The 16,335-nt window shown below is 34.7% G+C and overlaps 2 protein-coding genes across 2 annotated transcripts in view; both read left to right on the top strand.

The window, feature by feature from the left end:
* The window catches only part of LOC138355640 (MAM and LDL-receptor class A domain-containing protein 1-like), a 33,346-nt gene extending 30,074 nt beyond the window's left edge, over positions 1-3,272 (top strand). The window contains exons 25-27 of the mRNA XM_069310959.1: positions 24-206; positions 2,346-2,505; positions 3,263-3,272. Of these exons, the coding sequence (XP_069167060.1) occupies positions 24-206; positions 2,346-2,505; positions 3,263-3,272 (353 nt within the window). The remainder of the gene's footprint in view (positions 1-23; positions 207-2,345; positions 2,506-3,262) is intronic.
* LOC123774758 (MAM and LDL-receptor class A domain-containing protein 1) overlaps positions 3,268-16,335 on the top strand; it is a 152,699-nt gene continuing 139,631 nt past the window's right edge. The window contains 14 exon segments of the mRNA XM_069310826.1: positions 3,268-3,467; positions 6,172-6,340; positions 8,185-8,353; positions 8,931-9,071; positions 9,195-9,283; positions 9,985-10,098; positions 10,598-10,736; positions 11,913-12,053; positions 12,329-12,463; positions 13,102-13,223; positions 14,304-14,529; positions 15,339-15,460; positions 15,614-15,751; positions 16,104-16,212. Of these exon segments, the coding sequence (XP_069166927.1) occupies positions 3,376-3,467; positions 6,172-6,340; positions 8,185-8,353; positions 8,931-9,071; positions 9,195-9,283; positions 9,985-10,098; positions 10,598-10,736; positions 11,913-12,053; positions 12,329-12,463; positions 13,102-13,223; positions 14,304-14,529; positions 15,339-15,460; positions 15,614-15,751; positions 16,104-16,212 (1,906 nt within the window). The 5' untranslated portion in view covers positions 3,268-3,375.

Below are 16,335 nucleotides of genomic sequence, written 5' to 3' on the forward strand. Positions count from 1 at the left end.
ATAATTTTTAATTCCTTATATAGGTTACTATGTTGTTCTTGACTTTGCGAAGGCTTCAACGGGTGGACAGGTAGCTACCATGGATGGCCCAAACATATTAGAAGATTCCAATTGCCTCACCTTTTGGTACCAGTTTAAAACTGTTGATACAACTGCTTTTCGAGCCATAACTAATGACACACAAGATATAATTTTCTCAGTAGAAGGTGAGTCTTGATGATTATTAAGGTATGGGGAAATTAAGTCATATTGGCTTTTACATACTTTTCTTTTAATAAAATTTTGAGAGAAAAAACTTATTGGCTTGGATGATTTATTAAACTCACTTGTAACCTCCCTGCACTACACCCCTGTTTATCGGTGACAACCCTCCTGTGCGCAAGAAAAAACTAATTCTTTTTAATATTGTTAAAATATATTTCCTGATCAGAGGAAAAAATCAATGTTACCATGGCTGTGAATGAGTGAAGAAATCTCACGATGACATCACCAATTCATGTTCACTCCTGCAGTGAGCGCCCCAGCAGTGTCTTCCGGTCCATTCAGTTCACAAGAGTTGCCACGATGATATTGTCGTTGAATTATTTATAATGTCTCTGACCTATTTAGCCATAACTTATTTCACTGATTTTGTTCACTAGGGTGTAACTTGCTGTTCTATATAATAAAATTATAGAACATTGATACATACAAATATATGCGTGTCACAAATACTGTATACACATTAAAATGTTTTATTTCACAATAAATTTCATATATATTCCTGAGGTTTTCTCACTATATAATCTCATTCACTCAATATATACATGTTTATGCTACATTACCTTTAGTTACCTTATGGTGATTTCGAGGAGCAACGTCTCCGTGGCCTGGTCTTAAACCAGGCCTCCTGGTTGGTGGTCTGGTCAACTAGGCTGTTAGATGTGGCTGCTCGCTTGATGTGAAATCTTTGTACTTCGCATTTGGTTCACTGAGGACATGCCTCACCTTCCACAGTCTGTCATCTGCATTCCACTTTTCACTATTTTCAAAATTAATGCACTTGAGAAGTAACAGATACCCGTTGTGAGACAGGTATTTTCTGAAAATAGGTGACGGGACCACAGAGTCTCTGTTCCAATAATCCTGGATAACATGTTTCACTGAATGTTTCATCATCATTCACAGGGCAAGAAACAAATAAAAGTTCAACTACAGTGGTGTCCGTCCAATGCTGCAGTTGTGAATGTGGTAATATGTCCTCAGTTCCAGTGAGTTCGGCAATATATCTGTTAATTTTCAGAACAATGTTCCATGATTGGTTCATGAGTGTATGCCATAAAATAGTCCATTTCACTCATGTCATCACCAGTTAATGGGAAAATTTCAGTAACCCCAACATCTGTATTGTCAAATTTTGGGATTTGTGGAACATAGTCCCCACCATCTCCCTACACAAGTACACCTGCTGTTCTGGAAGAGGCACCACCAACACCCCGGTGGATGTGGTGTTGGCAATTGCAAATGCAACAGGGATCTATTCATATGTCTATTGTCTGGTGAGAGGATGGAGTTTTGTTTGGAGAATTTTTTTTTACAGTAAAGTATTTTAGCACCAACAAAACTATGTTGGCTAGAATAATAATAATAATAATAATAATAATAATTTTTATTTAGGCAAAGGTACATACATAAAGAGATTTTACAAAGTTTGTTGGCTTTATAGATAGAGCTAGTACATACAATGCCTAAAGCCACTATTACGCAAAGCGTTTCGGGCAGGAAAAAACACTACTGACTAAAGCTTAAAACTAATGGGTAAAAAGAAAAAAATGCGTTGAGTACAAAAAAAAATAGTGGTAAAAGAGGGGGGGAACATTGTTGAAAAAACAGCACAAATACAAATATAAATTATTACAGAAAATTACATTAAAACAGCGTAATTCAGAAGATGAAACTTATCTAATATAACAGTCTCCGTGGTGTAATGGTAAGACACTCGCCTGGCGTTCCGCGAGCGCTATGTCATGGGTTCGTTTCCTGGCCGGGGAGGATTTACTGGGCGCAATTCCTTAACTGTAGCCTCTGTTTAACGCAACAGTAAAATGTGTATTTGGATGAAAAAACGATTCTTCACGGCAGGGGATCGTATTCCAGGGACCTGCCCGAAACGCTACGCGTACTAGTGACTGTACAAGAATGTAACAACTCTTGTATATATCTAAAAAAACAAAACAAAAAAAACACACTACAGCTATGAGCAGTTGAAGATGAGGGCATTCATCCCTTAATTTTCCTATGCAACATCACACAACAGAGTTTGGCTATAATTTTGAATGTAATTTCCTCTTGTGTATTATTAATAGTGGGAACTGGCAGCTGGTGGCAGCTCGGTTCAGGAAAAGTGCCTTCCTCTACAAGTACACGCCACGTAGTCTTCCAAGCTTTCTTTGGTGGGACTCCAGATGGCTATGTAGAAATTGATGACATCAAGCTTGACAACTCTGATGTTTGCCCCTACACATGGTAAGAATAGATACTATAAAAACATACATACTGTATTAATATTTATGTGTTTTTACATGAATACCTTTATTACAGTCATTAGTAGCCCTGGTGTGGACAGGAAATTTCCTATTTGTGTGTGCATATATGTGTGCCCATATTATGTTTAATTATGAGTGTACTCTCCAAATAGTGCTTGCAAATATTGATTATCAGCTCTTTGGTCATGCCACTCAACTTACAATTGTCTGGTATACAAGTTCCTGAGCCTGTTGGGCCCTGACACTCAGCAAATTATTTTTAATGAATATGGTTTATATTGGTACTCAAACCAAGTACAGTAGTTTATTCTTATCTACCCTGTCCATCTCCTGGGAATTTTTATGTGGAGATCATGTCTCTCCTCAGTCACCTTTCTTCCAGTGATGTGAGATTTAATTTCTTTAGTCTGTTTCCCATAACTTCTACCTCCCAACATTACTATTAATCTAGCGGCATCTTTTTTGTCACATACGGTAAATGTGCCCAAAGATTTGGCCAACCTTTACTTTTATGGCATTGCCATCACCCATAAGGTTCTTGATTAGTCTTTAGTCCCATTTATTTTGGGTACTGTTTAATACTTAATAATTAATATTAATAAATCTTAAATTTTGTATATACTGTAAATTTAATAATGGTATGACTTTCACTTTTAAAATGTGATGTTGATAGGCACTGTACTGTACTTTATATATTGGACAACATTTTGCTAACTTCTCTTTATATTTAATTGCAGGGAGTTGTAATTTTGAGATTGATACCTGTGGATGGACCAACACTGGTTACCTGGAATGGGTATTCTCAAAACTTGAGGAAGACAAAATTGGACCTCTCACCACCACCTGCCTCATGTTTGTCACACCAACAAGTTATCTTGTGGGCAAGAATGCCTCTCTAAATTCTCCGATTCTTCTGCCCTATTTAAACTGTGTTCAGTTTTGGTAATGCAGTAGTTATTTTGTGTTTTATGTGTGCATATTCCAGAGTTTCTGAGGTATATAACTATGATCAAGTTAGTGACAGTTTATAATTTGATTGTTATTTCAGTATTAAAATTCTGATGCTTATTCTGATGATAAAATGCTGATGATTATTATCAATATGAAATTACTGATGTATCGTACAAGTTAGGGATGTCTGCTTCGAAACACTTAAAGTTGAGGTGTGATTTTGGAGAGAGAGAGAGAAAGTGAAGACGAAGATTACTTTGGGTCAACATAAAGTCAACACAAAGAAGTCTCTGGACTAAGTTCATTATTGCATCAAGAAGGAGTATATAAACAGATAAGAAAGAGTCAGTGGGAGAAGCGCTCACTGTGCAATAGAGTAGTGTTTAAAGGAGGCTACCAGAAGGAAGGGACACTTATTGGCTGCAAAAAGCTGGCAGGCACAAGTACCAGTACCAAGAAGTCTCAATGATAGGAAAGTCTGCTTAGAATCACACACTGATAGCCTAAGCATCTTAGCTGGGGAAATAACCCTGTAGCAAACATGCATTTGGTCCACAAGAAGACCTTAGAACAAGTTTCTTTACTGGACTTGGGTGGGGGGGGGATAAGGCTATGTAGGTGGCAAAGTCCAACAGGGAATGCATCCAACAATACATATGATACATATCATTATTAGCAGATAATACATGGATGGTGAAATATTAAAGAAACTTCATGACTTGTGAGACCAAAATTGGAATGTGCAGCATTTGTATAGTACCAATATCTCAAGACGCACAAAAATAAACTGAAAAAAATGCAACAACATGCCATGAAATGGTTTCCAGAACTAAAAAACAAGAGTTATGAGGAGAGACTAGAGATGTTAAATATGCCAAAGCTAGAAGATAGAAGAAAAAGTGGTGAAGGGATCACTACATACAAAACAGTAACAGGAATCAACAAAATTGACAAAAAGGGATTCTTGAAACATTTAACTTTAAGAACAAGACATTATAAAGGTTGGAATAAGTTAAGTGAGAAGGTATGTAGGCCAAAACTGTCAGTTTCAAAGCATCAATTGATAAAAGAGTACTAGGAAGATGGGACACCACACGCATAGCTCTCATTCCGTAACTACACTTGGGTAATTACATTTAGGTAATTACTAACACTAGTATCAGGAGTGCAGGAAGATGGATGGGTTTTAGAGCCTAGGCAGTAAAATAAGGCAAAACCGTTACATCCATCCGACCTTGAATTGTTTTTTGGCTGATTTTTTTTAGATTTCAAACTCAATTTTCTTTGTCTCTTTGGGTTGTTTTGATGATTAGGAACCAGAGTAGGGCTCTATTACTTATATAAAGTCTTCATATAGATCATTTAAATCATTATAATTATCCCTATATTTTGTTTTTTGGGGAGGTTATTTTTTCTTGACTTCATTTCAGCACATATTGACCTGCAACTATCACATATTTGAGTATGAATGCCAAGCAATATTTATTAAAACATACAAGACTATTCATAAGTTAGAACTACCATATTTGTTGTAGATAACTTGAACCTCAGTTATATCTAAAACTGGAATTTCAACTTTGAGACAATTTGAAAAATCCAGTTTCTGACTGATTCTCACCATTTTTATTTATTATGTGCATAGTTCTTAGTTCTAAGGTTTAATCCATGTCGTTTATTCATAAACCCTTAACTTTGGGAGTTAAAAAAAAATTCTGCTAAAAAATGGTGCATATTTTGACGGCAACAGTGATTATTTTTTACAGTAAACTTTGATCTCAAACATTATTTTCATTGGGGGAAAATTAACTTTGTATGCCATTCTGGGCCAACAATGAATTAAATAAAAATTGGTGAAATTTCCGATCCGTAAAAACAAATTGAATTTTTGCAATTTTCACTTTTAAAACAATTTTTTTCCCTGTTAATTTTTAAGCAATGATTCATTAACAAAAGTTGGAGCATTGACCATGTGGATTATGCACAAATTTGTTTAAAATGTTTGAGGAAGGTTGAGAATGTAAAGGTCCTGGCCCCCTAATGCTTCAGACACTCGGTGTACACTACACAGTAGCTCCAAGCTTGCCAGGGGAGGCAATGGCCGGAGCTATAAACACTTTATATTACTGTACTTACTGAGGGTAAGGGTGTTGTTTCACATATGATCTTGTAAAAATGTGTGGGTATTACTGTTTGGAACATAGTAATTGGTTGTTTTAGCTGTAAAGAAGTTAAGCCGAGATGTTTTAGAGCATTCTATAATGCCCTTTCTATGTATTTTAGTACGCTTATTGTCATAATACCTTAAAATGCTTTATCTATCCATCACTATATTATGCAAACACTTCATTGCTCTTGTCACTTTCACTTTGAGAATACCAGGAAAGCACTTACATTTAGCAATCAACATTTTAAAAACCCTTACCCTCCTCACTGCATTCATTGCATGCAAGATTTAGGAACACCTCTCCCCATGTGCTTAAAATTTATCATAGCATGTTTTCTCTTGTATTTAGTGCTAGTAGAAATCTTCATTAAAACATTTCCTGTATTTTATTGTTAGACTTGAGGTTATGTTTTGTTGTAAACAAAGCAAACTATCTAATGATGAGTCCATAATTTTCAAAGAGCCATCACCAATTTTGAGGAAAATTATATGTTATATGCATTTCTAATATCTGCAAATTAATTTTGACAGGTATAAGAAGTTGATAGATGCCCCAGCATCATTAGTAGTTAATGTAGCTCCAAGATCTGAGTTCTCTGATGATTACATTGAGATCCCAGTTTGGCAGCTGCCTCAAAGTGATGAACAGTGGCATCAAGGACAGTTTCCAATACCTGTTTATTCAGTGGGCAATATGCAGGTGAGATATTACAAAAGTTGAAAAAGGTTATAACATGAAAATAGTTGCATCATCATAAGCAGATATCATGCTTAATTATCTTCCACAGTGACTTTATTTTTTGGATATTTGCTGGTTATGTTTTACTAAATGGCTATCACCATTGTTGTGATCTATCCCCCTTGCCTACTTCTTCACTGTGATCACTAGTTCATCATTTTTGAGCTATTGCATTTAGTTTGCTCTGAGTGCAAGATTCACTCTGTCCTTGAGAAAAGGATTATAACACTTGTACAGAAGATATTCTTAATACACTCTACGCTACAGGGAACTTCTCAAATTGACAGAGGTGCATTTCACAAAATCTAAAAGGAATGTAAGAATTTACCCATATGATGAAATGTGACTGCCAAATGCAGACTCCACCTAACGGGCCAGATTCACGAAACAGTTACGCAAGTACAGTACTTACGAACGTGTACATCTTTCCTCGATCTTTGATGGCTTTGGTTACATTTATTAAACAATTTACAAGCATGAAAACTTCAGTCAAATGTTGTTATTGTTATAAACAGTCTCCTGGTGCTTCGGAGTACATTAACTGTTTAATAATAAGTGTAAACAAAGCAGGCAAAGATTGACAAAAGATGTACAGGTTCATAAGTGCTTGCATAACTGCTTTGTGAATCTGGCTCCAGGTCTCTACTGTGTCTGCTCGGCAACATAGTTTCTTTGCCTGTAATCGGATGGCAGTGAAAAAAGATGAGATTCTAAGGGTGGACTGCTGACCCCTCTTGAGGAAGAGAGGGAATCAGAAGTTAACACTTAGCTAAGAAGTGATGCCCATAGAGCAGTGATGGCACCAAGAAGAAGCCGCATGAGAAAGAAACTACATACCACTGCTTAGAAGGGTGTTTTTCATGTTTACTCAGAGCCATAGTTTTGGGTCAATGCTCTTGTCACTTACCAAGTTAAAAAGATTCTCCTTTAAAATATTTTTTCCATTTTTTCCATTGATAATTTGAAAATTATCTTAAACCTACTGAACATTATTTTAAGTTGTTCTGTTTTAGTAATTTTGTGTTTTATTACTGTACTGTATTTGATTTTTTTAGAAACAGAGCATTCATATTATTTCATTAATTTAAAAGTGTTATGATGTTCCAAAGACAAAATACTGAAAATATTTCATGGAAAATTGATGATGTACATTGATGATGCAGTTGCCACTTTCTGGAAAAAGATTCTTTTTATAAAAATATTCCATCATATTTGCTTTTCTCTAATCAGAATAATATCTGTTTCACCTCCTAATGCAAGCATTAAAGAAAATGAAAGAGGAGATGTTGTTGCTATTATTGATGATGTTCACAAGGATAATGTTACTATTCAGAATTTAAATACACAAAATTATTAACTTTAATTTGATATTGACTTGTGCAGTGCAATGCTGTTTTTTATTTTCAACTCACAAGACGTTTATGGAACCAATTTTTTACTAGACATTATTAAAACCTGCTAGGTATGTGACACAGACCTAGTGAGCAGAGGAATTTGTTGCATTATAGCAACAGGCTGGTGACTAAAACATACTGGCACTTAAACATGTAAAAAATCCTGTAAGTGAATAGTTATTAAGAAACATACAATAGTGTTCAGGAAAAGGGCAGAATTCCTGCAAGACTACAGATAACTAAAAAATATCATGTGTAAAAAGAAAACACACTTCTGTAAGGTGATATTTTCTCAAATATGTATGTATAAGCTGTCAGTATACAGTAGTAACCTTCTATCATATGTATATCATGTTTCAATTTTTTTTTTTTTTAACTTTGCTAATTTTAAAAAGATCTTGTTTCTTTTAGGTTATTTTTGTAGCAGAGCGGCTTGAAGGTGATTGGATCTTGGGCCACAATGATGGTTTGATATTCCTAGATGATGTGGAGATCCTTACCAATGCTGACTGTTCCCTGGTTCCTCCTGATGCCATTCCTACCAGTACCACCATAGCAATGTCCACACCAATACCTACTGGTATATTTTGTCCTACAGTATAACTTTTATTCAGTAATGACAATTTTAATTGTAATATGTAATTATAATAAGAAAACTTTCATTTTATGTACAGTAATTTAGTATTGTCAAATCCAAGTTTTATACATTCATAATTTAAATACTGTATAATAAATTTAATGTACGGTAAACATTTTGACTGTGTTAGTTTTATTTGTTCATTGTTTGAATTTGTGTAAGTTTCCATGTCATTGCAAGTTGCCTTACAATTATAAATATGGAAATTCATGATTGGTTTTAACCTAAAAGCATAGTTTATGTTCTGTTTCACTTAAATACTCCTTATGGCGGTATCATCAAATATCCCGGACTTGATCATGATAATCGGGGCATAGTTACAGTACTTTCTGCACAGGTACAACAGGGATCTATTCATATGTCTTTGTCGGGTGAAACTGGTGAGAGGAGGGAGTTTTGTGTGGAAAAGCTGAACCTCAACTGGGGCTGTCTTCTGAGTGATGGGGGGAAATGATCTTGTAATTGATTTTATTTTAATAAATTTTAACTTTATAAATTAGCTTCATGTGTATATTTTCAGTACCACCCAGTGCAGCATCATGTGACTTCTCAAATGAGGATTTCTGTGATTGGAAAACCCTCTCTGGAAAGGCCAGCTGGAGCATTCAAAGTGGAGCCTCTGATACACATTATGTTGGACCTTTAGCAGATCATAGCACAGGTTGGGTTTTGTTAATTGGTTTTACCTCTTGGACAAATACCTCTTAGGCATTTACTCATATAATGTATTAATAATGTAGGCACTTTCAATATTTCTCTGTAAACATAATTCATGTTTCTCTAGGTGATGGTTACTTCATGAGCCTTACACCAACATTTAACAACTCCAAAGGTGTTGCAATTGTGTCCAGCCCTGAAATAATTCCAGTAAAGGTTTGTTTTGTTTCTTTCTTTACGTTCTCATAAATTATCACTTTAACAATATACTGTATATAATTACATATTTGAATCATTGCCTTCTCTGCAGATTGAACATAACAGAACTGTAAAAGATCACAACTATATATAGTATGTCTTTTTTACTGAGTTTTAATATCTGAGTTTGTTTGGAGGGGTCCATTAATCATGTTGATTTGAAAAGGGGAAAGACATTGCTTTATACAAATTATGTATTGAAAGGCAAGTACCAGATGGGAAAACCTATAGATTTTATGTACATGTTCAGTTGAAAATTAGTCATTTGATTATAAAGATTAATAGATTTAATATAGATTTTGATTTAACATGAAGATTCAGTAACAGGTTTTAATGGGCTAATGAGTAGATCTTTTGGAGTCCCTCTCGGTCAGTGCTTCTTGAGTATGGGATGTGATAGTCAGGAACAGAAATTGTTGTCCTAAATTTTGTTGTATTACTTCATACCCTGATTGTTATTTTTCGACATGTGAACACACACCAAGTTCTCTTTCTGTGGTTATATACAGTCTTTGAAATTGGTTATACATGTTGCATAAAAGTATCTGCTCAGTTATCTTTCTGTCTTGATTCTTACAAGCTTTTGCTGTTTTCAAATATTTCTATAAATATTTTCATAATAGTTATATTTTCCTCCATTGACTGTACTGTAAATGCAGGATTTGTGTATGCGATGGTGGTACCACATGGATGGGTCAGATGTGGGAAAACTTGATGTCCATCTCAAGAACTTTGGCCTTAATACTAAAATATGGACCAGGAGTGGCTTTCAGGTACAGTTGTAAATCTTATTAATATTGTTAGTACAGCATATATATATATGTGTAAAGCAACATTTTATATTCAGATAGTAAAGATGTACATATGTCTTGATAATAAATAGAATAAGGAATGAATTTACAGTACTGTATGTATATTTTTTCTATTATATATAAAAGTCATACAACTGGGTACAAAAGTCATACAAATTGGTACAGGTCGGCGGTGGTCTAGTAGTAGAGCATGCGACTTAGCAATGCCGGGGTTGTAGGTTCTCTACGACCCTGGCATTGCCTACCTCACAACCCTAGTGGATTTTCTCATAAATCACAATAATGTGATTTCTGTGTGATTATTGTTATTGTTAAATTCTTGATCATTTTAACAAATTTCTACTTAAATAACTTAAACGCTGGATGTCTGTGAATGCATCCTCAATATTAGCTGGGAATTGACTATACTTTGTCATATTAATATTTTCAGTGGATCACTCGCTAACTTATTTGTTCACAGACTGCTGGATGGATGGAAGCCTATGTTGGTATCAACACTACCAGAACTTTTCTCATAGAATTCCAGGGTTCTCAGAGTGACAACCCTCTTGCAAACATTGCTGTTGATGACATTGTGTTCACACCAACTAAATGTTTAGGTTAGAAAACATTATGTAAAGTTTGATTTTCACTTCATTGCCAAGCAAAATTTGATTTCCTATTAATGATTGACATTTATATTTTCTCCACTTTATGCTGTAAAAATTTAATTTAACCTTTGCTTTCACTTAGTTTTTCATCTGGACAATTCAGCCATACTGCCATTGGTGGTTTTCTGGTTTGTATTTTGTATCAAGTTCTATTCTGCACAGTACTAGTTAACCATACATGGGGTGCCTTGAACACCAATCTGAGCACCTTGGGGCCAATCCATTCTCAAATAAATTTATGTTTTTCAGCTATCAAAACTCTTCATGGCATATGTACAATTTACTTACCTTTGTAAGCCTTAAATAGCCTATATAATATAATTTCATACCTGGAAACATTATATAGCCTATATAATATAATTTCGTACATGGAATCTGACAGGTTTTAGCTTTTTCATTTTTCTTGTGATTACTTGTTCACTCGTACAGAAATATATACAGTGTGTCCTTGCTTGAACAAACTGTATGGAGTGAGGTCAGATTGTTCCACAATGGAATTTGTTCTGCCCGTCAGCCCCAGGCTATCTCTTCCCTTGATGTGAAAAGAACAGAGGTCCTACAGCCAGGATGAACAACAACAAAATCACAGAAAAATCTATTTCTGTATTTTATCATTTTGAACATGGCACATGATAGAACAATCATTAGTGAACAATTACATATCAAAATCATAGCTATGTGACTATTATTGTAACACTGTACGACTGTTAACATTTTGGCGAATCATAGTTGATGACAGTCACCTCCTGACTCTCGGTCTCGGTGATGTCTCGGACGAACAATTCTCGCTTAATCGAACATTTGTATGTTCTACTCAAGATTTAGTACCAAATGCAATTTGTTCGGACCATCCAGGAATTCGATAGAGCAGGGTTTGTTGTGAGGATGCACTGTAATTCTAGTAATTTTGCATGCTTTCTCCAATCATTTTATCTTTTTTTATATTCTATAAAAGTCCAGAATTAGTTGAAGAGGTTTCTTTTCACTGTACGGTTTCCAATTTCATTTACTTCATAATGTGAACAGCATATGGTAATTTGTTTATATTTCATTTATGTTATTTCTTTCACGTTACCATGCAGTGAAAAATCTGCTTTAGTAAATACTTATTATGTACTCCCCCAGAAAACTCAGGAATACTGGGCAATGACACCATGACATGCTCCTTTGAGCAAGAAGGAACATGTGGTATGCGTGATGACTTTGGTGATGGCTGGGCTTTGATCATGGCTTCCATGTCTGATCACACAACATTCACTGATCAAGGTAAAGCTAGTTTGAATAAATATTGAAAATGAGATTTAGGTTGCACTGTTTTGCAACAGAATTATAGCTTGCATGAATTATAATCTGCAATTGCATTTATATAATTCTGGTCATATGTTTGTATAGCTGTTATTGGAATCAATCAGCTACAATTAACTTATATTTTACTTTTGCCATGTCTTCTATTTTCTTATATCAGAGGAGTTGTTTCTGTATTGACTCAATAGTTTGGAATTATGCTGATTATTTAATACAAGATCTCTTGTAAATTTTAGGCCATGTCTTTGAACTGCGCGGACGTAAGACTTTCTTCGCTGCATCACTTAGAACTCCTTCAATTAAAGTTGAGACTGCTAGCTGTCTCAGATTTTATTACCGTTCACAAGGCAAAGAAGAAGCCACGCTCATAGGCAAGTTTTTTACAATTTTTTTTTTTTTAGCAAATCTGCCTATATTGAAATCTATGCACATTATATATATACAGTATATCTCGTTATTTCCCCCCCCCCAAAAAAAAAATCTAATTAGTTTATGTGAACTAATATTATTATATTATATTACAAACATGAATTACTGACCCAGTAATGTTATGTTAGGTTAGGTTTGGTCATATTTCTATGCTAGTTTTAATTTAAATTAAAAACTAATAAAATCATATTGTAATGTAATGGAAAGGTTTATCATTTCATAAGAAAAAATATTAGGAAAATATATAACTTCAGAAAAACTTGGCTTATTAGGCAAATTGGGTCTTGCATAGTAGGCAAAGTAGTGCATTCTGGCTATTAGGTACAACATGTGTATGTATGTATGCTTGTTGGTTTATTTATATATTTAGCTTTAATTTATTTTATTTATTCATTTTATTTATTTTATTGCAATGAAATACAGTGCATTCATTTTATTCTTAAAGATTAGTTCTTAAATGAAAGATATTCAAATATAGTTGAATCACCTTAACTATAGATCTTTTCTTTGTGCTTCCTCTTAATATTAAGTGTTATTTTTATCTTCCTTAAAACTGTAATGTGTTTAATGTCTTTTACAGTGTTTGTGGAAATGCAAAATGGTACTTTTACCAGTGATCATATGAAGCTTTTAAAGATGGCACAACCAGCATGGAGGGCTGCTCAGATACCTTTCTATAAATACTATGGAGACAGTATAAAGGTATTCATCTAGTATTTATATTGTTAATTTAGATTAAATTTTATGTTTTAATTCCCTTTTGTGTTATTCTTAATGACATCGTTGGAAGTGAAGGTTCTTTTGATTTAATTAATCTATATTCCTGTATACACATTATATACTTAACTATTTTTATTTTCCTGTTTGTCTTTGTGATGAATAAACTTTAGTTCCTAGACTAACCTGTTAACCACTAATCAACTAATGTAATACAGTCCTTACCCCAGTGGCATATTATATTTACGTAGCATTTCACTTATGAAATACTGTATGTATCCACTTCTTCTCTCCTAGTGTATTTTGCTCTCTACTTTCGCAGTTAAGAATTTTTTATTATATATCTGTAATTTGTGTTATTAGATCCCATGTGTGTCATAGCAACCTGGGCTCTACCATTGTGACCCCCTCATCCTGGTCTTGCTCCCTTGTATCTTCCCCTCATTGTGGCATTGTGGTCTCACCCCTTGTGTTCCCTTATCCTGATCTCACCCCTTGTGTCCCCCCTCATTCTGGTCTTGCCCTTTGTGTCACCCCTTTTCTAGTCTCACTCCATGTACCTCATAATATTGAGCCTCAGGCCGGACTTGGGAGTAGAACTCCCAAAACGCTCTCCAGGTATGTTTCGGGTAAGTACCCCCTTCTTCTTGGCCAAACAAAAAACTCCATAAGCTGATTTGGTCATTTAACTGTGAAGTAATCACCATTTGTTTTCTTCTCTGGAAGACAAGGTTTAAAAAAAAGGGAGATGCCACTTCAGTGATATTGCCACCAGCTAACGGATAATGGAAGTGGGTATAAGAAAATGTGAAATGTCATAGGTCTATATGCATTCTTCATTATTGTGGTGTTTAAAATTGATGAACCATGTAATACATTTTCATGTAATTTGGTAAATATTTGTGTTTATACAATTTTCTATTTGCATAAATTGGTCATGTTCTGTAATTTTTGTAAATTTTGAATACAATTAGTGGAACTCAAGGTTTCCCTATAGCTGCTTTGCATCTGTCCTCAAATCTCTCATTTTGATTTGTTATATACTCTGTTCATTTGACATTTCAGGTGGTGTTTACAGGAGAAGTAGGGCCTGGGGAAGATGCTGTCATAGCACTCGATGACTTAAAACTGACAGAGGAAGATTGCTCCTGGGGAAGTTCTGCTGTATGTAACTTCAGTGATAACACTACCTGCTTTTGGACCAACAGCGATACCGGTCTTCAGTGGTTTGTGTCTGATGGGTACAGCAAACATACCTTGAATGGGCCATCGAGTAGTGACAGTTTTAATGGTACAGAAATTATTAATTTTGTTGTACAGTATTATATTTTTTTGACACTGACATAAAATATATTACACAATAAATTCATCATTTCAATTTGACTGAGTCAAGGTAAATCTCTACTTTACTATTAACAGATCTTAAATGTTTATTACCTTCATTTTATATAAATATAAATTGTTGTTAAATTCTTTATCCTCCTGTTAATATAGTATGAGTATAGTATGACTGGTGAGCCCCAGGGTATGTGAGACACTTTCACCTAGTAACAATATATATGGAAAGGCTCATGCAGCACAGCCAATAGTTAATGAGAGCCCCTGATTTTTCGAGTTGCCTATGATCACAAGCTAAAGCTTGTAAAATCAATGAATTCCTAGATTAACTGAGTTTTCTCCAGTGATTCCCTCATTATAATATGGCCCTGTAAGAATGCTTGAAAATTTCCTACATCAGCATTCTGAATATCCAACCCATCCTTTCAATTTTTACATCATTATGGTTTGTTATGGTTACCAACATACCAAATGCCACGTTCTATGAACAGTAGCGGCTCGCAAAAATCCATGTATTCTACGCATCGGTTGGTTAGGTTAGGTGGGGTGGCTCGGGCTCATGCACTTCTGGTTAGGTTAAGATCTTAGATTTGTTATGTTGGGGCAAATCAAGAGAATCCACCAGAATATTGTCCTGTCTGACTGTATGATTCATGTCTAAGGACTCAGTATGATGTTACACAAGGAAGTAGCTACAGGACACTGCTCAGAAAGAAGCTTTCACAAATCTCAAGGCCATATTTTTTCTCTCTTCACCACCAGACCACTATATCATATTTGAAGCTGGGCCCCATCACACTCCTGGATCTGTTGCTCGGCTTACAAGTCCAACTTTACCTAAAAATCTGTATTCAGATATTGTGTGCTTTACGTTTATCTTTTCGGTAAGTAAATATTATACAATAATCATAAATTTGGTAGAAGTACATACAGTCAAGCTGTTTTTCCAATGTATTATACTGTACTATGATAATTTGCATTCTAGTTAAACAAAAAATCCATACTTTGCCTATACTGTATTTTTTGTTTGTGTGAAGGCTTGCTCTGAGCATGGAGGGATACTGTCAGTGATGATCTCAGATATAACCCAAGGCACTGAGTCTGTTGTTTGGCAACTTCCAATCACCCGTCAGCATGCAGACTGTTACTGGCATGAAGCTCAAATTCCTATTAAGGTACAAAATTTTACAGGCTTTGGTTGTTGTTAAGATTGAATAATGTATCAAGATAAATATAAGGAAACATTTATCATTTTTATTCCATAATCTGAAAATATTTAATTTTATTCTACATATTAGGTAATGTAAGATAATTAATGTATTTCAAAAGGACAAAAATATCAGGTGATCATATGAGTTGGAATTAAAATAAAACAAAATTTTGTATTCCTGTTCCTTCTACAGGTATTTTGAGTTTGGTCATGTAAAACTTTTGTTATGAAAGTTAACAAAATTGGGAGGCACTTAACTTAAAATTTATTTTCTTTATATCTTTAACTGTAAAATGCAAAAATGAATTCCATTACAGGATCCTCCAGAGAACTTTCTGCTGGTTATTCAGGCTGAGCCCTGGGATGGAAGAGAAGGTTTCATTGCAGTCAACCATCCTATCCTGCGGGAAGTACAGTCTTGTGGAAGTGAGTTGCAAGGAGAGTGGATAATCTTTTATATCGGAAGAGTGTTCAGAGTTAGTATGGTCATGTAGAATGAATACATGATGATAAAGTAGTGAAAAAGAGTGTATTTGAGTGAACTTGAGG

This window comes from Procambarus clarkii, chromosome 68 (assembly GCF_040958095.1).
Source record: "Procambarus clarkii isolate CNS0578487 chromosome 68, FALCON_Pclarkii_2.0, whole genome shotgun sequence".
In the NCBI taxonomy this organism is placed as follows: domain Eukaryota; kingdom Metazoa; phylum Arthropoda; class Malacostraca; order Decapoda; family Cambaridae; genus Procambarus; species Procambarus clarkii.